General features: G+C 39.7%; 2 protein-coding genes across 2 annotated transcripts in view; one reads left to right on the top strand and one right to left on the bottom strand.

Annotated features, from left to right (window-relative positions):
• Positions 1–4,839, bottom strand: part of LOC149786209 (uncharacterized) — a 47,510-nt gene extending 42,671 nt beyond the window's left edge. Inside the window, exons 1-3 of the mRNA XM_089976579.1 lie at positions 4,577–4,839; positions 3,374–4,063; positions 2,627–2,945 (exon numbers count right to left, since the gene is read on the bottom strand). Coding sequence (XP_089832705.1) covers positions 2,627–2,945; positions 3,374–4,045 — 991 coding nt within the window. The 5' untranslated portion in view covers positions 4,046–4,063; positions 4,577–4,839. The remainder of the gene's footprint in view (positions 1–2,626; positions 2,946–3,373; positions 4,064–4,576) is intronic.
• Positions 4,840–5,865: 1,026 nt separating this feature from the next.
• The window catches only part of LOC149786208 (polyunsaturated fatty acid 5-lipoxygenase-like), a 37,876-nt gene continuing 17,646 nt past the window's right edge, over positions 5,866–26,095 (top strand). The window contains exons 1-5 of the mRNA XM_089976578.1: positions 5,866–5,975; positions 9,981–10,100; positions 10,867–11,020; positions 14,189–14,589; positions 15,393–15,578. Coding sequence (XP_089832704.1) covers positions 10,934–11,020; positions 14,189–14,589; positions 15,393–15,578 — 674 coding nt within the window. The 5' untranslated portion in view covers positions 5,866–5,975; positions 9,981–10,100; positions 10,867–10,933. The remainder of the gene's footprint in view (positions 5,976–9,980; positions 10,101–10,866; positions 11,021–14,188; positions 14,590–15,392; positions 15,579–26,095) is intronic.

The raw sequence follows: 26,095 nt of genomic DNA, 5'->3' as shown, positions 1-26,095 counted from the left end.
AGCAGTCACACTTTGATCAGAATGACCGCCAAGTATCAGATACGACGCGTGGTAGTGAAAACTTTCACCATTCCCGCTGAACATCAATCCATGATCAGAGAAGTACAGACTTCAGAAACAGCAGAGATAGAGAGAGATAGAGAGCAGCATCAGCATCAACAGCAGCAGCAGCAGCAGCAGGAACCAGACAGAGGTTTTGTCGACTGCCGTGTAGGCACCAAAGAGTTCTTCTCTTTCCGAAGAAGCAGACCCTATCCTGTGGGAAAACCTGCTGCCAGACGGGACCGCAATCTTAGACAATAAAAGGTTGCCATACCACCTCGTCCAAAAAAAGCCCCCAGCCCTTTTCAAGGCTACCCAATACTCTAGAAGAGAGATACTAATTCAAGCGCCAATGGTATGTTAGTAAGTTATAAAAAATAGAAGTGTGTATACAAGTACTTCGTTTCTTTAACTTTGTTCGAAGTGTGTCATAAGCACCTCGTTTCCATTGCTTGTCAAATAGTCAGTGTGTTTTTGGTAGTAGTTAGGGTTTGTAAGTAAAAAGTGAGTGAGTGTTTCTTTTAAGTCCACGTGATGCATGTTTATTGGGGTAATGATATGGGTAATGTAAGTTTTGGTGACAGGGGATCGAAGTCAGTCGAGATGGCAAAATCTTGTGTACCAGACATTTCGAACCTGACTTTAGTGACGAGAAGAAGAATTACTTGAGATCGTACTTGTCCCTGTACGATGCTACAGGAAAGTCAGGAACCAACACCAGTCACTGCATTACGTACGAGGATTATGCAGAAGGGTACACTTTGTGGGCTTTGGATTTCACCCAAGACCAAGGCAGCGACGTGGGACATTTCCACCCTATAAAATCCGGCCAGATTCGTGTGGAACTTCAGTTTGCAAAGTCAATACCTGTGAACAACACGGTGAACGTCATCCTGTATGCCGAATTCGACAATACCATATTAATCAACAGTTTGAGAGAAGTCATTCTAGACTATTAGAAGCTATGGAAGACTGTCATCCCTCTTTGAATAGTGGAGAATCTTTGGAATGGGAGGAGACCATGGAAGCAGAACCCCAAGACAATGACGAAATCAACATAGTCACGAAGTCCAAATGGCCAGAACAAGAACAACATTTAGTCTCCTGTTTTGCCGAATACCTGACATTAAAAATTACGGAACTGATCAAGAAAGATTGCTATGGATGTTACAATAATCATCCCAGTCAAATTCAACACGATTAATGTTTGATGCTGAGTCAAGACGAAAAATTGGACGAGTATCTGGACGAAGCGTAGAGTCTCATCTCGGAAGAAGCCGTGTTGCATCAGTGGTATAAAGACCTGCGGTATCATTCCTCTCCTCCACTAATGGCACTAGGGATCCGTCACACCGAAGCTCTCTTGACTCAGTCTGCAGAGACGAAACGAAGAAACGGTTACTTGTCAGACATTTTCAAACAGAAAGTCAGGACTGAATTGATCACTTATCATTACCTGTGAAGAAAAACAAGAAAAAACAACAACAAAAATGGATACCTGGAAACTTTATTATCTTTTGAGCCACAGTTCGTACACTGCCTCTTGGAATCCTGTCATGTGTGCTAAAGATGAACTGCCTCATTGAAAACCTCAAGACCATCAAGCTTATGTCATCAACACGGACGACAGTCATTTCCCAGGAACCCACTGGGTAACCGTCTACTTTCGAAAAGAAGGTTTTGTGGAGTATTTCGATTCGTACGGCTTGCCCCCTTTGGAAGACATCATGGACTTTATGAGAAGAAATGCTCAGACAACACGATTCAATTCTGATGAATTTACAAGGCACATATTCCATGGTGTGTGGACAATATTGTGTGTATTTTCTTCATCAACACAGTCTTGGATATTCTTTAGAACATTTAGTGACTTATTTTGATCGTCACTCATCTAGAAACGATGCCAAAGTAGTTCGATGGTTTTGTGAACATTATGGTTATCTTTTGTCTTTAGCTAGGAAATGTAGTGTACATCAATGGCCCAATGACTTCCAACAGTGTAAGTCTAACTTCAGTTCACAACGTTGTCAACCTTGTCCAAAAGAGTTGGTTAAATAAAAAAATGTTTGTTAGTTTATTGGAGTGTTAATTTAAAAATGTGTTGATTGTTAATTGTTCGATGTTAGTTATTTGAATAAAAATGTTGTGTTTTGAAAAAATGAATCTGTCGTTTGTTTGCCTTTTTAGCATGATATATGCTCTTTGACTTCTCTCTATCCCTCAAATCAAACTATTCTAGCGTTCCGACTCTAAACAGAGTAGGGCTGTTTTCTATCGCGTCGCGCTTGAACCATACAAAGCAGGACAGTCAACAGTCTAACCATCCATTGTTGATTCATCCTCCTGTGAAGATCCGTTCAAGACTAGCCAAGCTGAACGAAGCTTACTTGAATTTACATTGTGTCAGGCAAAGCCTGATACCGAGGCCTGCAGAGACAGAGAATGTCAGAATGTTGAAAGTGACTGAAGACCTGATCAAAGAGCTCTTCAGAGAGGAAATCAAGAAGGAGAGAGAAGTTCTACTATGCTTATATATAACACGAATTTAACCTACATAAAAAAAAATAAACCTCTGAAAACGCACCATCAACGATAGCCATTGCACCATCAAAGCGCCCCTTAACGGGAAGATCCAACATGTCTTCCATTGACCAATAGGGGTAGACATCCCATGGTGCAGCTGCAGTAACCTGAGATGGAGATAACCCGTATAAACAATCGATGTCAGAGCAGCCGGTAATGTTCAGAAATACTGAGTTGTCCTTGAACGCATCCCTTGCCATTTTATTTAGAACAGGAGAGGCACTTGAGAGCCAGGCCTGGTGGAAAAGGTCCTTGCTCAGGGCAGAAGCAAGAAGTGCAAAGACGGCCGTTCCCCCCGAACTGTGACCAAATATAGTAACCTGAAAGTGATATTTTGTTAATGAAGAATAGAGAAGATATAACTTTCAGCACGTGCGACTTTGTTCACGTTATGACTACAAAACAACTTATATATAGCTGCTAGATGGAAGATACTATATTTCGTCTCTGATATACTTGGTGCTTATTAAAGTAAGAATTTCTAATTAAAGCAAGTCGATTATGTCATTAACAGCTACTTAACTTCCGAGAAGGACATGATAACTATTCCACAATGGAAAACACGAACAATTTAACATCAGAACAAATCACGAGTGTCAAAGAATAATTTTTTTCGCAATCACTTTTTACCTATTATTTGACTGCAACATTTATGCTAAAAAGACTATTATTGTTTCTCCTGAAAGATACCTAAATGAGTATTAAGGTATATGAAAATAAAATCTTGTCGAATACATTTTTTTTTTACCTTCATCGGATCCCCTCCAAAATTATGAATATTATTTTGTACCCAACGAAGGGCCTCAATTATATCCATGAGACCGTAGTTTCCTGACGTTCCTGTTGTGGAATTCGTAGAAAGAATCCCAAGTGCCATAAAACCAAATGCCTGCAAACGGTAATTCATCCCCACATACACAAAGTTCGTCTCCTTTGAGAGCTCTGCAGTTGGCATATACGTCAGTTCGTTTGCATTTCCATTCTGAAGAGAACCCCCATGAACCCAAACCATCACCGGAAGTCGTGCCATCTTGTTTAATGAAGGAGTCCAAATGTTGAGGTACAGACAATCTTCGTTCCCACTGAATCCACTTTGGTCAGAAGCATTTCTTTGATAACACTCTGATCCAAACTCTCGCGCGTCCAATATGCCTGACCAACAAGTGCCAAGGTCTTTGCTCAGGTGTCGCGGAGGACTCCATCTCAGCTGGCCAACAGGTGGCTCTGCGTACGGTATTCCACGATAGGAATAGGCGCCATCTTGCCTTAGACCTTTCACTAATCCACATGCTGTTTCGGTAATGGCGTCAGCGAGGAATATCGGATTTTCTGGTCCAAACAAGATGCAGTTAACCCAAGAACAGCATATCCACAAAATGAAGACAGTATTGAAATAAAAGTCCATTTTGGTCGGAAACATGAGTAAACAGACCGCTTCCTAAAATGTAGAATCGACAAAACGTGTATTCCTATTACAGCTCTTTTAAACAAATAATTTTCACTTCCATCAGATAGTTTTGTTATTACGAATATATAGCAATGAGTATTTACCTACACCTATACAGAGATGATAAAATATGTATAGAAACAACGAATATTAATAACGAGTCTATTACGTAATTACAGAAAAAAATGGAAACAAATAAAATATCAAATAAAGATTCACGGCATCTAAGATGAAAAAGAAAGAAAAGGGTCAAATAGTGAACAAAGAAATTAATCAACTACCATAAAACGTAAAATGCGGTTAATGCTAAAAATGTATTATATCATGTAGTGATCTAATATTTATTTGGAAACCGGATTTACAGCTCAGACAATAACTGGGTCTTCATCCCTTCTAATGCCGGAGTGGTAACCAATTAAACTAATCTGATTAAAATCAGATCTGTATTGTCCTATACGTAGGACAATGACATCTGATTTTAATCAGATTGCCAAGTGAACTTACCAGTCCGCAGAATCGTCAAGACAATTTGAAGATTTCAACTCGAATCTCTTACGTTACTGTACCACCTACTGTACATTAGATAAGATATAGTGACATATAAACTGAAAGATAAACCATTATCTCCCGTGTCTAATTATATGTACAGTAGGATCCGTCCGTTTTGAACCGTCTATACTCGCGTGTAGGATGAGACCAACTGCAAACTGCTCAGACCCAGATCTGCCGTCGCAAAACAACATAGACCCTGATCTGCAGACACAATATGTTACGGCAGATCCAGACCTTCGTTCTTTGCAGTTTGACTATACTTAATAACTAGTATATGCGGTATGTACGTATTCAAGTAGGAACACAGGTAAACTAAGATGGTGTTATTGATTAGGAAACGAATAAAATGTTGGAAAGGAACGATATAATGCCGTTCCATCCCTTTTGTCATGGTTTTACTTTCCATTCTTTCATTTAATACTTAAGATTAGATAGAATGGTACAAATTACACACTTTATACAAAATAATAAACAAAATACATATGTATTCCTATCTGATTTTGAATTTCTTCCCCAGTCAAGAAGTAATGTGTGCATTTATACAATTAATCCGATCTGTTCGCATCAACAATAAAAGCTGTTTCTATATTATTTGTACACTGAAGTTTTATGTAGGAGTGTTTTTGTTTCAACCATGTACGTCAGACCTTTTTTTTTTTTGGCTCGGGGCCAAAACAGATAACATGATTGAAGTCGCGAAACGCTTGAGCAAGCATACTTTAATTATTTAAATACGAATATCTAACACAGTTATTACATGACTCTAAAATTTCCTGTAAGAAATATATAATCTACTTTTAAGCGTTAATACTAGTTCAGCTTTGTTTGTGACTATTTTTTACGCACAACAACTAAAATGTGCAACGTATGTCGGAATGAACGAAATTATTCGTTCTTCTTTGTGCATAAATAATGTCCACTGAAATAAAAACTATGTGATAAAAATAATCTCAAAGAGGTAATGACTGAATATGAAATTGATGAAACTCTTTTTAAATAATGTCCAGCTTTAGCTCGTCAAGGCTTGCAAAAGCTGGACATTATTCAACTCGTTTCATAAATTCAATATTAAATCATTGCCCATTTGAGATCCTCTATAAATAAGATAGTCACAGGCTCATACCTGCTAAATTCAACCCTATTCTACCTACGCATGTTTACCACAACACTCTAGCCATATACATTTTCACAGCTTTCAATAGCCAGGTGTCTATATTTGGTTCGTCAAGTGAAATCGGGTCAAAGCGTGGGATGGATCTGACTTCATGTTTAGAGCAGTACATATACATCCTACTGTTGGATCCCGGAAGAATGCTCCAAACTAAACCAGTGAAAGATAGCAGTCTTTGCAGTAAGTAAAAGTAAATGATTACTTTATATATCATAAACATATACGAAGGTATGCAAATTTCGGGTATTGAGGGTTAAAAATTGTACTGTGAAGGTAAGTAACGTATATAATACATACTTGTGAGTAATGTTAAGATCGTCGATTTAAGCGTTGACAAGGCTGCATTAAGTATATGCACGATGTGCTTACTGCATATTGTAATACTGCAAATAGTACGACGAGGGGTGGGGGTGCACATATTTCTAGGATCAATTATTAGAGAGGTTTGTGTTATAGGTCAATCGTTGTTTAAATCTTCAGAACGCATGTACCCCATATTTGTTTTTCCTATACAATTATGTTGCGTGATTCTCAAATTATTTAGTGTCAAAGTAGTAACCTAACAAAACTTGGGACAGGCATTGCCTCTAGAGTTCAAACAAATACAGAATGTTCTTATTCAATTGTACGTTCGTTGTATCGAATAAGATTCGATTATTCGTCGCTGTTCATAAAGATAATGAATCCATCCACTTTTCTTCGCCTAATTTGGTATTTACTGACACTCAACATTTCTCTAGTGCTGAAGATGATAGGGAAAGGGCATAAATTCTGTTACCTGTTCAGTAAAATGGGGGACCATCTCAATCATAATTTTGGTTTGTGATTTGTTCTCCAAGTCAAACTGACATTTTGTAAATCTAATGTAATCGAAGTGGAAACGTTGATTGCAGGTCAACGGAATTAGTTATACTCGTACTCATGTCCGACGGTTTTTGACCGACTACAAAATTTCCGAATTGAACTTTGGAATTCCTGCCAAGCCGTACATTTTTCATATTCAGAGTTAATAAATAATTGATTCACATAAAAGACATACGCAAGTAATCACGTCATCTTATAGACAATATATTCGCTGTAACAGATGTGAAATGGTCTTGTGACGTTTGAATGCAGTATGATGTAATTCTCCGTCAGGGCTACTTACGTCATTTTCAAGTAGGAATATGATGGAGATGCCATCATCTCTGAACACATATGAATATATGATGATACCTATGGCCTGGTACGCTTAAAGCAACAGTATTATTGAAATCAGAAAACTGCCTACCCCTACAACTCAAATGATTCTGTTCCAAAGTCATTACAACTGGTCCATATATATTTTATATGTATAAAACTGACATCTACATTACTGCCATTTAAGAAAATCAAGTTATAGTGTCATATTTCAAGCATATTGGTAATTCCATTGCTGTGTAAGGACTATCAATCTTGAGTAAAAGATCCAATGCGGAAATAAATAGTGCTGGAAATTTGCAAACGATTAAAACAACCCGAAGTATTTTATGAGAAAAAGGAATAAAAGAAAAGGAAATTAGTTTAGCTTTCAAATATTGCCAAGCAACACGCTAATTAGCAGTGGGTGGCTTAAAACAAAGAGAAAACAGAAGTACATAAATTAACAGGCTGAATAATGCGAATTGTTGGCATCTAATTCTGAATTTCATGAAGGCTTCAATTGTTTAAATCTGTCATGACTATATCCATTCCATTTTTTCTGCATCTGTCAGTTGTTGTTTGAATTTGTCATGCCCTTTTCCATTCATACATGAATATCCATTCGTTTGTTGTCTAGGTCTGTTGTTGTTGTTGTTGTTGTAGGGTTTAACGCCATTTTTCAACACACGATAGGCTATACATGGCGGCCAGTATTAATGGTGGAGGAAGAACCCGGGAAAACCCTGGTAAGAACCACCAACCCACCAGAAGCTACTGGCAAGCTTTCTCACGTCTAGATCTGTCATGCCTATATCGATTCTTTTGTTGTCTAAATCTGTCAGGATAATATCCATTCATTTGTTGTCTGAATCTGTCATTTCTATATTCATTCAAGTTTTGTATGAATCTGTCATTCCTATATTCATTCAAGTTTTTTATGAATCTGTCGTGCCGGTATCCAGCTCAGTGTTAAGGACTATTTGAGGTAACTGAATTACCGATAATAATCTTGTAACAGAACTGAAAATATGAAGGACTTGAAAACATATTAATGATACTTTTGTTCGACCCTGGTGTAAACAATTCATCCATAATTCGGCGCAACGCCTCCAGAAGTTCAGGATAAAATAGGAAAGGAAATTTCTTCAGTTCATTTTCTCAAGTTCTAACCATTCCATCAATTCAGTTCTGCAGCAATGGATGGTCGGTTTATTCTAGTGACGTTACACGTATATTTACAGTGCAATAGGGTTACACATATATAGTACAATGCAATGGCGTTACATATTTATAATGCAATGCAGTGACGTTACACTAAAGCGCTCACCGTTCCGGATCACTGCCATCTCACCTCTGCCAACGAGGGTTCGAGTCCAAGGCTCGGCTAGCGTGGGTAGGTGGGAAAGCCTGCCAGTAGCTTCTCGTGGGTCGGTGGTTCTTCCCTGGGTTTTCCAGGGTTCTTCCTCCACCAGTTATACTGGCCGCCATGTATAGCCTATCTTGTGCTGAAAAATGGCGTTAAACCCTAGATCAACAACAACAACAGTGACGTTACATATTTATAGTGCAATGTAGTGACGTCACACAAATATGTAAACCACTGTTTGTTAGTATTTGTGTGCGTTTAGTATTTGACTGCTTCAGATTCAGTACAGTAATGTCCAATGTCCAAATGCATGTTGTTCTGCTGTACGTATGGTGAGTGTGTATTTTATGAGTTGCTTGCATTGCACGAGCCTAACCAGGCCCGGTCTAGGGCAAGGCGAACGAGGCAACCACTTTGGGCCCCGCGCTTTCAGGAAATCAACTCCGCAATGCAATTTTTTTGTTGCTTGGGGCCTCGCGCTCATCGCTTCCGCCTTGGACCCGCATGCTGCTTTGGGCCCCGCACATCTTAGGTCAGGGCCTGTGCCTAACATGCTCGCCAAGGCTCGCAAAAGCTGGACATTATTCAACTAGTTTATTAAACCATCAACTATTTGATACATCACACACACACACACACATTTATTTTAAGACAGGCCGTTTGATATTTCACTGAAGTTAAATGGTATTATTTTTTACACTGGTCGTCAAATAGACACGGAAAAAAATTATAACCAAGATATTTTAAGTTATTCTAAAATATACGTAGTCGAGTGATAATATGGCTGCCTCGCGTTAAAAAGCATTTGAGTTCAAATCCAACAAGATGCAGTTCTATCATGACCTGTTAATCATACGGTTCCATCATTTAAATCCGGATTTAACCGCTCTGGTGGCCTAGTGGTTAGAGTGTCCGCTTTGGATACGGGAGGTCGTGGGATTTTGATCCCCTGCCGAGTCATACCAAAGACTTCGAAAAATGGTACAAACAGCTGCCTCGCTTGGCGCTCAGCATTAAGAGGTTAGTGTTAGGACTGTTCGGCCTGGTGTCAGGATAATGTGACTGGGTGGGACATCATGTTACATATCTGCGGCATAATGCCCCAGTGCTAGATATCACTATACACTGCCACAATGCAGACATCGTAGCGATATGACTGAAAAATTGTTAAAGCTACGTTAAAAATGCGAATCACATACACACAAATCTGGATTCGAGGCGTGAAAAAATGGTAATCGCTTCTGGAGATTTCATGAACAAATAATCTGATCAAAACTGAATTAAGTTAAATTCCCACTATTTTGATACATTATATTACATACTGTCTGCGTATAAACCAATGTTCTGTATTTGACGGTTTTGATACTTCCCGTGGGTTCTGTCATGACCTGTTACTCATACGGTCGCCTCTTACAGGGGTCATCATGTCAAACATCGATATCATTTTAGACTGAATTTATTTTCTCAGTACTAGTTCATGTTGCAACGTCTTCTACAGGTTATTGAAAGCTGAATATAGGGAAATTATGTAATCGGTAATCACTTCCTGTTTGTTCATATTTCCAGGTTGTCACAATATTATTACTGGTATCAACTATGAGTTCACCATGGTCTAAACTCGGCGGGAATATCAAAAATTGGCATTTGTGTAATTTCAGTACCTACGTCACCAGAGAGGAAAACAGAGAATATTTACTTCCAAGTCGTATCACAACCGATTTTCTCGCAACCAATGCAAGAAGCCTATTGATTTAGGTTTTGGAAGGTTGAAGGTCAAGGTCAGTCACTAAATTAGACGTTACCTATGCAAAGTATTGCCGCAGTTAGGTTAAGTTATGTGGACATATTTTCATAAGGTATATGGACCGTCATTAGCAAGAGAAAGGAGCCTTCACATTTATAAGTCAGCAGGTTAAAGGTCTAGTTAACTGTTACTAAATCAGTCTTGACGTCATTTTTCATTTATACCCAGTAGCTTCAGTAATAGTGGACAGATTTGAATTTCGCACGTTTGTTTCTTTTAGACCAACATCAAGTGCTTTTTCATGTGCATGGGAGTAGAAAGTAGAATGAATAACATATCATTTTAGTCGGATATATTAATTGCCACTACATTTAATATCTGTAAAATAACTGAAATGGTAGGTGGTGAACCAATTTCACCTAAATCGGCCTAAGGAAGAAAACCTGTGAATATGCTGCCTGTGACCAGAAATAAAAATCTATTTATATGGAAATCATTATCTCGAAAGTCACCATGCATTTCATATATACATGTACAGTATTGGACTATGGAAGTTTTTCTTAAAATACTGGAAGTAAATCTTGAGCTTAGTCCGGGAAATATGATATACATGTACTTGTGTTCCTGAAAGTAACTACATATACACAAGTTATGCACTCTTTTGAACGTCTATTTAATATACACCCCAACCCCGTCCATTCCCATTCTTAATCAGAAAGCAAGTCGATTTCGGCATTCTTTGAGTGTTTCTTCGACACGCTGCATGCAAAATCTATGCAATTTGTCTTCCATTTGTACAGGGTAGTGGCAAGGTTGTGACTTACGCATATAATAGCGATGAACTTCAAGAATTGAATCAAATATAGGATGGCGAATTCAGGATGGAAAAACCACGCATACGAACTCTTCAAAAAGAAGACAGGAAAAGAAGTGGATTTAACCGAAACCGTCGAGGTATGCACAGATATTTAACGTAAATAGATAAGTTAATTAATAAATAAATTATTAAATAAATAAATGCATAGTTGTGCTAAATGATTAACACTTATTTATTCCTTTTCCTTTGCTATTCGTTAAAATTATTAACGACGGGCATGCGCAGTACCCTAAACATTTTGATACACTTTTTTGTTGTTGTTGTTGTAGAGTTTAAAGCCATTTTTCAGCACACGATAGGCTATACCTGGCGGCCAGTATTAATGGTGGAGGAAGAACCCGGGAAAACCACGGAAAGAACCACCGACCCTCGAGAAGCTACTGGCAAGCTTTCTCACATACCCACATTGGCCGAATCCGAGACTCGAACCTACGCAGACAGAGGTGAGATGGCAGTGATCCGTAACGGAGAGCGCTTTAGACCACTCGGCCACTCGGGGCCCCGATACACTATTTTGTCTAGACTGTTTAATAATACGTTTAAGATTTCTGTAATTTAAAACCCATATATGCTGGCTGGACTATTGTAATTCATTCTATCTAGAATTGTCTCAGTGTCTACTACAGAAGAGAAAATGATCGAAACACAACTGCTAAGATTATCCTTACAACACGAAGAACATAGCACACCTACCCACCCACCCGCTCTCTAACCTTCACTGATCCAGAAAGAAACAGAAATATATTCACTGTGCTGTATTTGGTTGAATGGCCCCAATCTAATATCTGACCACACCCTTGCGTACACCCCATCTGGAAACTTGTGCTCATCTTCAGACACTCGTGTTTTCACTGTTAAAACGAAGTCATGCGAACAACGTTCTTTTGCGTACCAGGGCCCAGCTACGTGGAACGAATTGTCCATTGACTTTAGGTACAAGACAAAGCGATTTCATTCAAGACTGCTCTTAAAATTCACATATTTTGCCTAAATGAATAGACTTAGACTTAGTAATGTTTACCTCCTTAATTATTGCCAGCATGTTTTTGTTTTTTAATATCATGTTGTTTGTGTTTGTAATTTTGTCATTGTATATGTTTCTATGTGTAATCTGATATTGTAAAGCGTTTAGAGCTTCTAAAGATTAGGCGTTGTACTAAGTTCAATTTCTTCTTCTTCTTCTTCTTCTTCTTCTTCTTCTTCTTATTATTATTATTATTATTATTATTATTATTATTAATTTTAGCAAAATACCCGTCAAAAAGAAAGAATGGGATATCTTTCACATAGTAATGATTGCTTATTAACTTAAAATGCATTGTATATATGTTGTTTATGTGTGCGTGCGTGTGTGTGTCTTTGGGAGGGACCATTTGATTTACTGATTATAAATTAAGCGAGCCTACTATGTAAGGAAAAAATAAAGTTACTTTGTAATAATTACATGCTCATTTGTACAGCTTGTCATATATTTAATATTAATAATATCAAGCGAGGGAAGGGTATGACTGTCCCTCTCCTATTCTTTTAGAATGAATCAAAACAGTACCTCAGGATACAATTTAATCTAATTGTGGAGGGGAATCAGTGAAGTATTAATGTAAATTTCTTTAGTAAAATTTGAACATTTTATGTGATTATTTACTCATTTGGGACTCACTGCAGTTCTCTTTTTTAATTATTACATTATTTGCTCATTTGGAACTCACGGCAGGTCTTTATTGTAATTATATCAAGATATGCTGGCTCATCCACATCTGGTTTGATAAACGAAACTTACTGAATTAGGCTTTCTGTTTCTTATCAGAAGTGAGTCAGTTTCCTTTATAAATTTCTGTTTTAAAAAAACCACTCGAGTAAAGTGATCTGCGTCTTCTTGTGCCGCTTTAGTATAATAGGGCCAATGACCTGACATATGAAACTTTGTCGATAAAGCAAACACTGACGTCAGATCCTGCTCATTAATAGGACACGTGGGCGAATGTTGGCGGATCCATCTTCATAGCATTGCAACCATGCGACCGTATGATTCATTCTGTATATCTCTTTCTAAAGGCGGAAATTATTTCGCATATATTCCTATTTAACTTGATTCGGGTGCACACATTTATAAAAAAAAAAAATTTATTCGCATGCCATTAGGCAGAGCGCATAGTTTCATAATGATGTCCGTCCGTTATTCTGTATGTTACCAATTTCATTGCCATACAATAACTCGAGGTTTTTACCACCTACAGTTGCTTAACTTTGTGGATCGCATGCACTCGGAGTAAGAAAGATGCTTTTCTTATTGGGATCAAAATGTCACAAGTCAAGGTCAATATGATTGAAAAAAAAAATAGTTTCATTGCAGTAACTCGAGTTCCCTGTTTATAGTTATCAAACGTTGCTGATAGTTTGCAGTGGGAGTACGGATACAGTCAATTAATTTCAGGATCGTAAGGTCAGAGTTCATAGTCACCATGACTGAAAGAATGAAATTGTAGTCCACACAATGGCATTATTTCTACACTAGGTATCTGAACCAAACTTGTTGATGGTTTGCACTTGGTTACTGCATGCTGAGTTTAGTTTAAGACCGCATGGGTTGACCAAAGTTCAAGGTCACTAAGACCGATTGGTCAGTAATCTCCCAATTCAGCCAAACTCTACTAGTTCTACGCTGTGGAATATTAAACTATGATGTATAATGAGCCAGTCAGAGTACTGCTGACAGTGTCTTAAAATCATCCAATGGAAAACAAAGCTTACATATTCAGTGTTCATTTTCGGTGGAGTGGGGTGGGTTGGAGCATTGCTCACTCACCGTTGAGAAAGCTTGACAGTAGCTTTCCGAAGGTTGGTGGTTCTTGCCGGATTTTTCTCGGGTTCTTCCTCCACGAGGTATACCGGTTGCCATGTAGGGCCTATCTTGCGCTGAAAGATGGCGTTAAATTCATAATATCAAAAAAAAAAAACAACAATCCCAATGACACGTCTAATGTATGCATAAGTAAATTTGTTGTTATACGTGTTAGATCGTTTTGTATTAGTGTTTATCATTCTATTTCTCAGACTTGATATGGTCAAAGTTTTATCAGTTAATTATTTACGAACAGATAATGTCATATATAACTTATATTTCTAAAGAGCCACGATTTATTATCAAGGCATATATATATATATATATATATATATATATATATATATATATATATATATATATATATATATATATATATATATATATATATATATATAAACAGCATGCAGAAAAAGGTGTTATGGAAAAGGCGGCAAATAAGTGGTTTCAGGTGAAATGGCAGTTATCTGTCACCATAAACATTTCGTGGGGAGAGGAGGTTTCTGGGTATGCTGACATCATCGATAGGCCAAGTATTCCTGATTGTAACATCTTCAAACCTGGTGGTATCCTTGACATCCGTGTTCGGTTCTTCAACCTGACGTCAAGTGACGCTGGAGTTAAAGATTTTCGATGCGCTTTCTTGAAATTTGGTGACGTCCAGACGAATGGTCCCTTTGACTTGTGTTTCATGACTGGAAGAGTATCCCCATTCCATGACATCGGTACACTGAAGGAATTTACCGATGCCTTGGAGGACGGAAAGCAAGGACTGGAGCAATGGGCTCTGAAAGAACCATTCAAGTAAGTTTTTAAGCTACCAATGTTCACATAGGTACGGATTATTAGCAAAAAATTAAAGGCATTCCAGATATTGCAATTCATTATGTTTGATATTTATTTGTATTTGTTTTCGATTTTATTAGAGTTTGTAAAAGAAAAGGCAAGAGAAAAGTTATACGCTTCCAGTTTGTCTCAATACCATTTTCTTCATATGTTGAAGTTAAATAACATGAAAGCCTCAATACAAAATTGTTTAAAAGATACCACATAATTTCATTTCTAATTGATAATATTTAATTATGTTGTGTTTTTCGCAAGATTGTTTACATGGAAAAAGCAAAATGCAAGTTAACGCTAAATCAAAATAGCCATCTATCCATACGTACTTCCTACAGCGTTTAACAGTTCAAGACATCAACCATTAATTCGAATTTCGATGTCCTGAAAACATTGTGTAAGACGAAGTTCAGTTGTCTGTTTCGTGATATCATATTTACTCGAGACAGGTCAAGGTCTCTTTCTCTTTATTGAACTAATCATTTTAATCTAAATTGCGCGCATGAATGAACTATATGCGTCATGGACATGGTGAAAACAAGTGTTCATACAAAAGGTGTTTAATAATTGCCGATATTTCCAATATGAACAGTTCGTCCACTGTAATTTCTGCTTTGCCTAGTTCGATTTAAAATTAAAAATGCGCATCATAACTTAAGTCTACACATCCATTCCCATTTCGTCTGCAAGATTTTTAAGTTAATATCTGAGAAAAACTGGTGTTTTCACTTAGATGTATCAAATGATTTCTCGTCCATTTATTTTAGTTACTACGCTCTTGTTGATGGGTTAAGGAAATTACCCGATGCATGGACCAGTCTGGACTATAATAGTTACATAACCTACACAGTTACAGACGACAAAAATGAATGCCATCTTTTCCGTTTCCGTTTGATTGGGGAGGGAGATCACGACAGGGCAAAGCTAACATTAGAAGAACAAACAAAGCCATGGTAGGTGCTCTTTGTATGTTTAACAATTAGGTGAGATGCGGACTTTTGGCATACTTTTTAAACCTGGTATCAGGTGCGTGGTTGTTAAATCGGGTCGACGTAATGCGTCATCCCTATCTGAACGTCATCAGCATTTTTCATCACATGACAGAAAAATACTTTACATATAAATACTGGCATACGAAAAAATAAAGAAAAAAGTCATTACGCCCGTGATTGTTATTATGCTATAATACTTCATGAAATCACAATGATTCTATGACGTGTCATCGCCAGTAGCAATATAAGCAATAGTTCGAGGTTATTCAACTGAATTGTTTCTTCATTTTTTTTCCATTAAAGAGTTGCAGCAATAAAATTAAAAATGAAAACGAAGACATTTCATGTTGATGTATATGTTGCACAAAGTATAAATAAACTCGAAAAATTGATTATACTTCCATGGCCCTCATTCTGTCACTGCCCTCCAAGAACAGTTTTCTGCACAGGAAACATCTAGGATTTTAGCTTACTAAATTTCAGTTTCCATGGAAAAGGTCAATATTTCTTGGTATATTTACAAATACCAATAGCAATTTATTGTCAGCAAAGAGGGTTTCTCATGCGTTGTAGAGATGCTTTCGTGACGCTCCAGAAAGGCAACCATTTTTTAAACAATTACTTGATAGAAATAGAAGAATATAAAAAAAAGACTTCAAGTGTTTGTTTGACAGCACACACTACTCTTGTTTTTTGCAACACAGTAATCTTAAGTTTTACAATTCTCGCCTCGCTTTACAAAATGTGATTTACTGTGAGTCCTGTCCTATAATGTTTAAATCAAGAACGAATCTCGTCAAACATTACATATTTTTGAAGAAATTTCTACACGCACTTGCCAGGACTACACCATGCCTCATACTAGTGTTGGCAAAATACAGTTTCATTTTATGCAAGAAGCGGGTGTGTAATACGGGAGTAGTAAGGTGGGATACATTAGCGTCAATGGGAATTAGCATTACAGAGACCCCTGGGACAGATTAGCGTCAAGGGAAATTTAACACGGAGAAAAATCGTGGGTCAGATTAGCGACAAGGGAAATTAACATGGAGAAAAATCGTGGGACGGTTTAGCGTCAAAGGAATTTAAACAGGGTGGGACTTTATAGCGTCAAGGGGAATTGAATATGGGATTTTTTTTTTTTTAAATTTTTTTAAAAAGGGGTAGGCAATGGAAAGGCTATCTCTTTTCGAGAAATATGGCTGGCCCTGAAAAGGGCCTTTGGGTTTTCTTCTTCTTCTTCTGCTTCTAATTTCTTCTTTTTCTCCACCAAGTTCTTATTTTATCTCCAACACTCTTTCTCTTCTTCTCTTTCTTTTTCTCCTGCTCTTCTTTCTTCTTCTCTTCCTCCTCTTCTTTCTTCCTCTTCTCATTTTCTTCTTCTTTTTCAATCTTTTCGTTCCATTTGCTTATTCTTATTCTTTCCTCTTCATCCTCCTTCTCCTCCTTTATCTCTTTCATGACACCACTAATCTTGTCCTTTACCTTTTTTAAGTTATTAATTTCCATCTTTACACGATGGGGACTATAGGAATAATGGTCTTCAACCAGTCTTATCAACATCTGCTCCATCATTCCTAAGTTGTCTAAAACGTCTTGTAATGTTTGTATTTTGTCCATTTGGTTAGAAGCCATCTTCTTTTTTTATTCTTTGCAGAATGGTTTGAACGACGAATACTGTGGGTTCTTATACTTAAAGCGCGTAAGTGAAGGAAAACATCCCCCTAAAACGTAAAATTGATCTTACCTAGATAAATGACCAAACAACGCGCGGACGTGAAGGAAAACATCCCCTACTTTTTCATTTCATATAATAAAACCCAAACTATACTCTCCACATACGCTAAGAAACAATAAACAAATCCATAATCTACTATCCACACAATCGTACGTGAGCGGGTACAAACACAAACACACAAACACAAACACACAAACACATACGCTAAGAAACAATAAACAAAATCCATAATCTACTATCCTCACAATCGTACGCGAGCGCTTACAAAACCCAAACTATACTCTCCACATACGCTAAGAAACAATAAACAAATCCATAATCTACTATCCACACAATCGTACGTGAGCAGGTACAAACACAAACACACAAACACAAACACACAAACACATACGCTAAGAAACAATAAACAAAATCCATAATCTACTATCCACACAATCGTACGTGAGCGGTTACAAAACCCAAACTATACTCTCCACATACGCTAAGAACAATAAACAAATCCATAATCTACTATCCACACAATCGTACGTGAGCGCTTACAAAACCCTAACTATACTCTCCACATACGCTAAGAAACAATAAACAAAATCCATAATCTACTATCCACACAATCGTACGTGAGCGCTTACAGAACCCTAACTATACTCTTCACCTACGCTAAGAAACAATAAAGAAACCCATAATCTACTATTCCCACAAACATACCTTAGCTCTTACAAGCACCAACACACAAACACATACCCTCACACTATCTTAAAAAAGAGTTAGTGTTTATATTCACACTACTCTACCTACACATTGGCAAATTGATGGTTATTTCTTTTCTAGCGTATTGGGTAGCCCTGAAAAGGGCTGTTTTTTTGTTTGGAACTTCATGGACGCCTGGTTAATGGTGGCACCTTCCAGGCCTGGCGCCGCATACACATCTTGTCCCCCAGTTACTTTTTACCTTTTTGGGGGAGAGAGCAGAGGCAGGATATGTCGCTTCAGAATCCCAATTTTCGCTCTCTGGGATTCTGAAATTTCTTCTTCTTCTCTCCTTTTCCTCCTCCTCCTCTTCTTTGTATCTTCTCTCCTCCTCTTTGTATCTTCTTTCCTCTTCTTCTTTATATATTCTCTCCTCCTCTTCTTTGTTTCTTCTTTCCTCCTCCTCTCTTATCCTTCCCTCCTCCACAATGGCTTCCGCGGACAGTTCATTTAATATGCGCCTGGCATATTCCAGATGCACATGAAGTTCCAACAGTTTCTCCAGTCTCGTGTTCATTTTTGGTGTTGATCAATCAACAAGGGTAGCTGGACTGCCGAACGAGTTTCAATTTATAGTGAAAGCGCGGACGTGATGGAAAACATCCCCCTAAAAACATAAAATTGATCTTACCTAGATCATAACCAAAAAAAAAAACAACAACGCGCGGACCTAAAAGAAACACTCACTCACTTTTTTATGCTACCCATCACTATTTTAAAATTTTTTATAAATCACTTCAATAGACTATCCACATACGCAAAGCAATCCAATCTAACCCCAAATTTACACCTCAAACACCAAAAAAAAAAAGACATCATTTTAATCTACTATCGATACCAACTTACTTAACCACTTACAAACACAAACACACAAACACATACCCTCACATTTTTTTTAAAAAAAGAGTTAGTGTTTATTTTCACACTACTCTACCTACACACATTGGCAAATCGATTGTTATTTCTTTTCTAGAGTATTGGGTAGCCCTGAAAAGGGCTGTTTTTTTTGTTTTGCTATGGCATTCTTTTTAGTTTCTAAGAATGCGATGTCCTCTGAGGATAGACTTTCTGGCGATAGGTCTGCTTCTTCGGAAAGAGAAGAAGAACTCTTTGGTGTCGATACGACAATCGACAAAGCCTCTGTCAGCTTCAGGTTGCTGCTGCTGCTCTTGTTGTTGTTGTTGCTGCTGTCTCTGAAGTCTGTACTTCTCTGTCCATTCTTCTTTTTCCCTGTTCATTTCTTCTCTGAAGAGCTCTTCTATCAGGTCTTCAGTGATTTTTAACATTCTCACATTCTCTATTTCTTCTGGCTTCGGTATCAGACTGTGTCTGACCCTATGCAAATTCACGTAGGCTTCGTTGAGTTTAGCTAGTTTGGAGCACATCTTCTTAGGAGGATGAGTCGACAATGGATGGTTAGACTGGAAACAACACGGTTCTTAAAGTCAAAGCGCGGACGTGAAGGAAAACATCCCCCCCACGGTTTTTGAGTCGCAACGTTTAGTGAGTGTCATGAGAGGGATAGTAAGAAATGAAAGAGCATCAATCTAACATTCTTATAGCTAAACAAAAGACAAAGGCATTTTTTTCAAAACACAACATTTTTTATTCAAAAATCACTTACCACTAAACAACAACTTTAACATTTTTTAACAACAATGCAACACTAAAAGTTTCTCCACTAGGTAAAGAGGGATAACAGTCTTCGATGGTTTCTAGTAATCTAGGATGACTTCTCTCAAACTGTTGATTTCTATGGTATTATCGAATTCTGCATACAGGATGACGTTCACCGTTTCATCAGGGTCTCAGTCTTTAAACTGAATTTCCACACGAATCTGGCCGGATTTTATAGGGTGGAAATGTCCCTCGTCGCTGCCTTGGTCTGGAGTGAAATCGAAAGCCCACAAAGCGTAGCCTCCTGCATAATCCTCGTACGTAATACCGTGACTGGTATTGGTTCCTAACTGTCCGGTGGCTTCGTACAGGGACAAGTACGATCTCAAGTAATTCTTCTTGGTAAAGTCAGGTTCGAAAGGTCGGGTACACAAGGTCTTGCCATCGCGACTGACTTCGATTTTGGACACGCCAAAGTGTTGAAAGTAGAAAGGATTTTTTTCGGCAGCTCCGTTGAAGGCTGTATTCTCGACGATACCAACGATCAAACGTTTGGGTAACTGTCCTTGGAACAGATGATCTTCGATCATGGATCGCTGTCCCTTGGGAATGGTGAAGGTTTTCACTTCCACGCGTCGTATGGGATACTTGGCAGTCGTTCTGCTCAACGTCTGACTGATGTCGTTTCCCACTTTAGGTAACACTTCCACACGGCGTACGTAGAGTCTGGCTTCTAGGATTTTGGTTTTGTAACCGTCACTATCAGCCATCAAATGGAAAACGGCACTGCTACGATTCAGTCTCAGGCGGACATCCACCCCGTTCAGCAAATACTTTTCTTGCAACCACATGTCCAAATGCAAACGATCCATCAGTTCTAAACTTGTGTCGGCTCCCGTGATTATCTTTTTTCGTTCTACAAATCCATCATTGTTGTCTTTCTTTTCATCAGTTTCCAATATTTCAAACTTGGTAGGTTCGTCAGCTTCCCATACCACACAGGCATTGAGATGAGTGTTCTTGGCATCTATTCCGTACGTCAAGAGATTTTCCAGGTAGGCACGATAAGGGTAAGTATCCATGCTGCTACTGACCAGTTTGTTATTCAAGTACAAGTCCACTCCACTGAACAAGGAATGCATGAAATTGTTGACGGGAGCTACTGCTTCATCGTCTATAGCACCTCCAGTCTTATCTAGAATTTTGACTTTCAGGTACAAGTAACTGCTATTCAGATCGATGTAATCTTCGGGCTGTCCTTTGATTTCAAACTCGATGGGAGCGGAATCGGTCAGTGAGGAGACGGGGTGAAATTCCACCCACTGGGATTCTTGCATCGTCATCATCGTGGGGGGCATGGCAAACAGATCCAGTTCCGTCTTGGAACAAGCACAAGATTCTCGGTGCATCATTTTTTTGTCTCTTTTTTCTCAATAATCGAAAACGTCTAAGTCTCGAACGTTTCTTCTTTTCTTGGCCTTTCTCGCTTGAAGTCTGGTGAAAGGGTGTTTTCTTCGTCGTCTCTTTCTGCCTTGTCCTTGCTGAATGCCTGACTCGGTAGCGTGCAGGGCATTTATAGGTGTTTCTCGTTGGCCTAAAATGTCTTTGCCCGTTTGCAGCAAGACATTTTTGCCTGCCCTCATGAAGGCTTCTTTAGGGTTTTGTTTGTCGATGATGACATTTTGGAGAAATTCTTTGCCTTGCGTCAGTGCCGCATCTTTCAAGGTGTGCAATCCGCGTGTCACCATCGGTTTCAACACCGGGGCCACCGAACGAAAGGCCGATTTTAACATGTCTCCTAAACCGTGTCCTCGCTGTCGAGCAACCCTTCGGTACACTGGATACATGACTTACGAATCGTGAGAAAACCGTTTTCGAAAATGGAGTTTCACCGTGACTTTTCCTTTGGTGAATGGAATATTTTGTCCCAGATCTCCTTTTATAGCAATGTTGACCGTGTCCAAATACGACTTACTGACAGGCAAATAGTGAGGATGTACAAATTCGCGGTGGACTTGGTAAGTGTTTCCACCTTCCTCGTCAGTGTTCGTGGCAGAATCCACTTTGAAAGGAATGACACGCAGTAACGGTACGGAGGTGTGTCCCACCACGTTATACTCCACCACATCGGAGTACACAAACATCAAATTCAGTCCTTGGTTCAGTTCTACCGGGGCACGAAATAACTTGCTAAAAGACTCGTTCTCGTAAACGATGGGTAATTCGCTTTTCTTCATCATGCTCATTCTCAGGTTCATGTCTCCGCCCAACATGTCATACAATTCAGGACAAAATAAAATGGACAGGATTTTACTCCGTTCAAATTTCATCAAGAAGCGACGAGCTGTTTTGTGGTACTCCATGGTGACACTTTTGTTAACATGCTCCAAAGCTTTCAGAAACACGGCATTAAACCTGGAGGCTATGGTGCTGACCAAATGTTGACCACTAAAATAATAGCCTGGGGAAATGAACAAGTGATAGGTGGTGTACTTTTGTGTACGGGTTTTCTTGTCATATTTGACATTGCTATCCATCCACTGTTGCAATTGTTCGTCATGAACTTCCACATCAAAAAAATTTTGATTGGGAAGGACATTGAGGACTTGGGTCGGGTGAATCATTTCTACTAAAGCCACTTCCCAATGGGCTTCGTGATCTAAGGGGATGGCTTGAGGTAATTTGGCCGTGTAACAGCACAACGTGTTCTTGGGAAACACCTCCATGGAACTGTCACTGGGTAAGGTTAAGTAAAATTGGTTTTGGTGACTCATAATTCCAGAGTTCTGTGGCTGTCCGAGGGGTTAGTGGACGTCAGAGGCGTGTCTCCGCCCAAAATGGGGTTCTGGTTGTGGTTGGAGTGGTGACTGGCACTGGCACTGGACACAAGGTTCCCGTGGTTCCCGTTCGAGGTGAATTTCAGGGAGGGATTAGGAAGCAGGTAACCGATGCAACTGCTCAATAAAATGGTCCACAATTGTTTGTCTCCTTGTTGCAAACTCAAATTGGCGATGGCTGCCCCGATGACACAATACACCACGAAGATTTGGCAGAAAAAGACGATTTGCGTTTTAGGCACACGTTCTCCACACCACACCCACAAGGGTTGTTTTTGTAAATCTTGTACAGAAGAACTGGGTGAAGGAGGAGTGGTCGACGTAGCTGCGTCTGTGTGAAAAGGCATGATGGTCACTTCTTTTTTTAGTCGATGACTTGCGAAGCGTCGATCCAAGAATCAAAACTGGGCGGATATCCTTTCCAACGTACTTTGACTTCTTTGACACGTCGTTTGCCCACTTTACGGGTTCTGCGTTCGAGAATGCTTTCGATGTCGTACACGTCGTCTTCTTTTTTGGTGACACGTTGTAACTCGGGCAAATAAAACGTTCCTTTGAGCACTTCTCCGTTCATGTCTTCCAATTTATAGACGGCAGGATGACGGCCATGCACTCGTCCAGTGACGCGAAACAGTTCTGTCGTCCAGTTAGGTAAGTAACCTTTGTCAAAAGTGCGTTTGGTTTTGTCAATGCGCACCCAATCTCCTACGGTCAACTCTCCACTTTTCTTGGGGACAGCCCTCGTCGGGGACGTACCAAACAGACGCTCAAACACCAACACTTCGTTGTCGGGAGTCACGTCTTGCGGGGCACGTCCGATGCTTCGATGGTAAGATTGGTTGTACGCTTGCACCAGGTGCGGTAAGATGTCGATGTACTTCAGAGTGTGGTGATGCGTAAAATATTTCCACATGCGTTCTTTCAAAGTGCGTTGAAAACGTTCCACGATGCTGGCTTTGGTTTCGGGATTCTCGGTGGTAAAAAAATGAATGTCACGTTTCTTTAATTCTTTTTGGAAAGCTTGGTTCAGAAATTCGGTACCTATGTCCGTTTGCCATCGAAGAGGGTGACGACCGCTTTGTTTCAACACCCGTTGCAGGGCTCGCACTAACTCGCTTCTCGATTTGGAAGTCAAGGGTACGACCCAAGCAAATTTGGAAAAGACGTCGATGACACAAAACAAATATGTGTAGCCACGATTGTAGCTGGCCAAATGAGAGACATCGGCTAAATCGGCCTGCCATTGATGATCGATGCCTTCCACTCGGGTGCGACTTCTGGCAAACTTGCGTCGAATGGGTTTGTGTAAAGTGTAGGTAGCTTGTTCTTGTAACCATCGTTGCACTTGAGGTAAACGGAGACTTTTCAGTTGCGTTTTGGCAGCACGATACAATTTTTGAACTCCTGCGTAACCTGCAGGATGGGAGGGATCGTAGTAAATGCTGGCTAAGACTTTTTCCATTTTTTTGTGTTGGTTGGTGTGTTAATAAGGCACCCACTCTTGGAGGAGGCTACTCTTTTTCTCTTGGGGTATTTTCTTGGATTGCAATGCTTTGCGTGTGCGACCGGCAATAGGTGTTGAAGAGGAGGAGGATGTCTGAGCGGGGGATATCGGTTCTTGTTTCACTTCTGTCTTCACTTCTGTCTTCACTTTCTTTTTCTCTTGTGATGAAGAAGGGGTGGCCATCATCTTTTTAATCCATCCAATTCTGGAGGTAGGTGGTGTTGTTAACTTGCGTACTTTTTCTGGTGGAGTTTGAAACCCTTCTTCTTCTTCTTCTTTTCCTTTTTCTGTCTTGGTCACTGGTACTGGTGGTACTGGTACTGGTACTGGTGATGGTGCTGGACTTTTCATCAAGGTCTTAAAATCTTTCAGAGTGGGTAGAGCTGTTTCGTCTAAAGCTTTCTGGTGAAAGAGTTGCAGTCGTTGCAAGAGTTGACCGTACTTTTGCGATTTTTCTGTTTCGGACAAATCTTGGCGATCCATCAAGGACTGCAATTCGTGTTGTAACTGGGACATCTCGCTCAAATGGGGATTGGGAGGTAAATGCGGGGTGCGTTGTTCTTGCCACCGATGGTATTCCATCCATCGTTTGTAAGGTACTAAAGCTAGTTTTCGTCCTTCCATGGGGTTGTCAGGGGTCGATTCTGAGATCTTGGAACTTCCGAGGCCTTTTTATCTTGCTCCCACCAGTCCTCCCAACATGGTTCCCAAGACTCCTTTCAGTATGGGGCCTAACAGGAGAGGTAAAATACCTCCACGTTGCACTAACATCTTTTTTTGACGAATGGTAATTTTCTTTTGAACCATTTGGCGAAGAACGTGACGATGTTTGCCTAAGCATTGTTTCTGGTGTTTGGACAAAGGGATCGTGCCTTTCAAAACGTTCAAACAACATTCGCACACGGTATCGATGACCTCTTTGGAGGCCGTTTGAATGAGTTTTTTTCGTAGGGGTGGAGAAGCTTTGGACAGGACAGATAACATGTCCCCATGTTTGGCTAAACGTGGTGGCAGTCCTTTCCTTTTCTTTCCTTGGGGTTTTCTGGAGGGTGACATCTTCGAGTCTTCAGGAGCACCAAAAAACACTGATACCCGACTTGGTCACAGGCCTTTTTTATACTGGAACGCGTCGCCACTGATTGTCTTGACGTCGTATTAGTTTGAGGACAGGCATGACACGTCCTGCAGGGGTACGTAACGGACTAAATCGAGCCAGTTCTTGCTTGGACAAATCCAGTAAACCTTGTAACATGCCCGATCTTTCTTGAACTTTGATTTTGGGAGAAGGTACTTTGTGAGCAGCAGCCACTGCCACTAAATTGGAAGGTCCTGCCACTGGGGAAGTTCTTTTGGGGGTCATCAACGGAGAAGTTCTTGGTGTGATCAACGTCTCCAAGTACTCTTCAGTTCTGGGTGTCATTAACGGAGAAGTAGACAAACGTGAAGCTGCCGGAGACGCAGTCACCGCCGTGGCAGGTCGTGGTTTGCGAGTGTAAGGTTGCGTCCTGGCCGAAGTGCCTCTCTTGCGACTAGTTTACTGTGGACTTTTCTTTTTCTGGGGGCTACTTTTCTTTTTCCGGGGTGGTGGTGGTGTCTGGTCAGAGGAGGGTCCTGCCACTGGAGAAGTTCTCCTTGGGGACCTGGTCTTTTTCTTCTTGGGGCTTCGTTGGACTTTTGTCTTGGGTATAACTTTTGGGGCATTAGGATCCCATTTTAAGAGTGAGCGAATGATGACCCCTCCTAGAGTACCGCTCCCTCCAGGTTTCAAAATGATTTGTTTTTTGGTTTGAGTGTCGATGCGGGGATCGGCCAGTTGGACCAAAGCGACTTTGTTTCGATCAAAAAAGCGTTTGGTTTGATGAGGAATCTGAATGATTCCTTGGAGTAATTGACGTGCCGTCACCGTGAACCATCGTAAGACTTCTTTGAGACTAGCTTCTAAGACACGAGCTCGTGTTTGTGGATTTTTTTCTCGACTGATGCCATACAAGGCACGAATCAATTTGACGGGAAGATGCGACTGAAGGGACGTCAT

Source organism: Sinohyriopsis cumingii, chromosome 12 (genome assembly GCF_028554795.1).
Source record: "Sinohyriopsis cumingii isolate HCF-2022 chromosome 12, ASM2855479v2, whole genome shotgun sequence".
Classification (NCBI taxonomy): domain Eukaryota; kingdom Metazoa; phylum Mollusca; class Bivalvia; order Unionida; family Unionidae; genus Sinohyriopsis; species Sinohyriopsis cumingii.
Note: the sequence above shows the minus strand (reverse complement) of the source record. Positions and strands in the feature narration are given on the sequence as shown.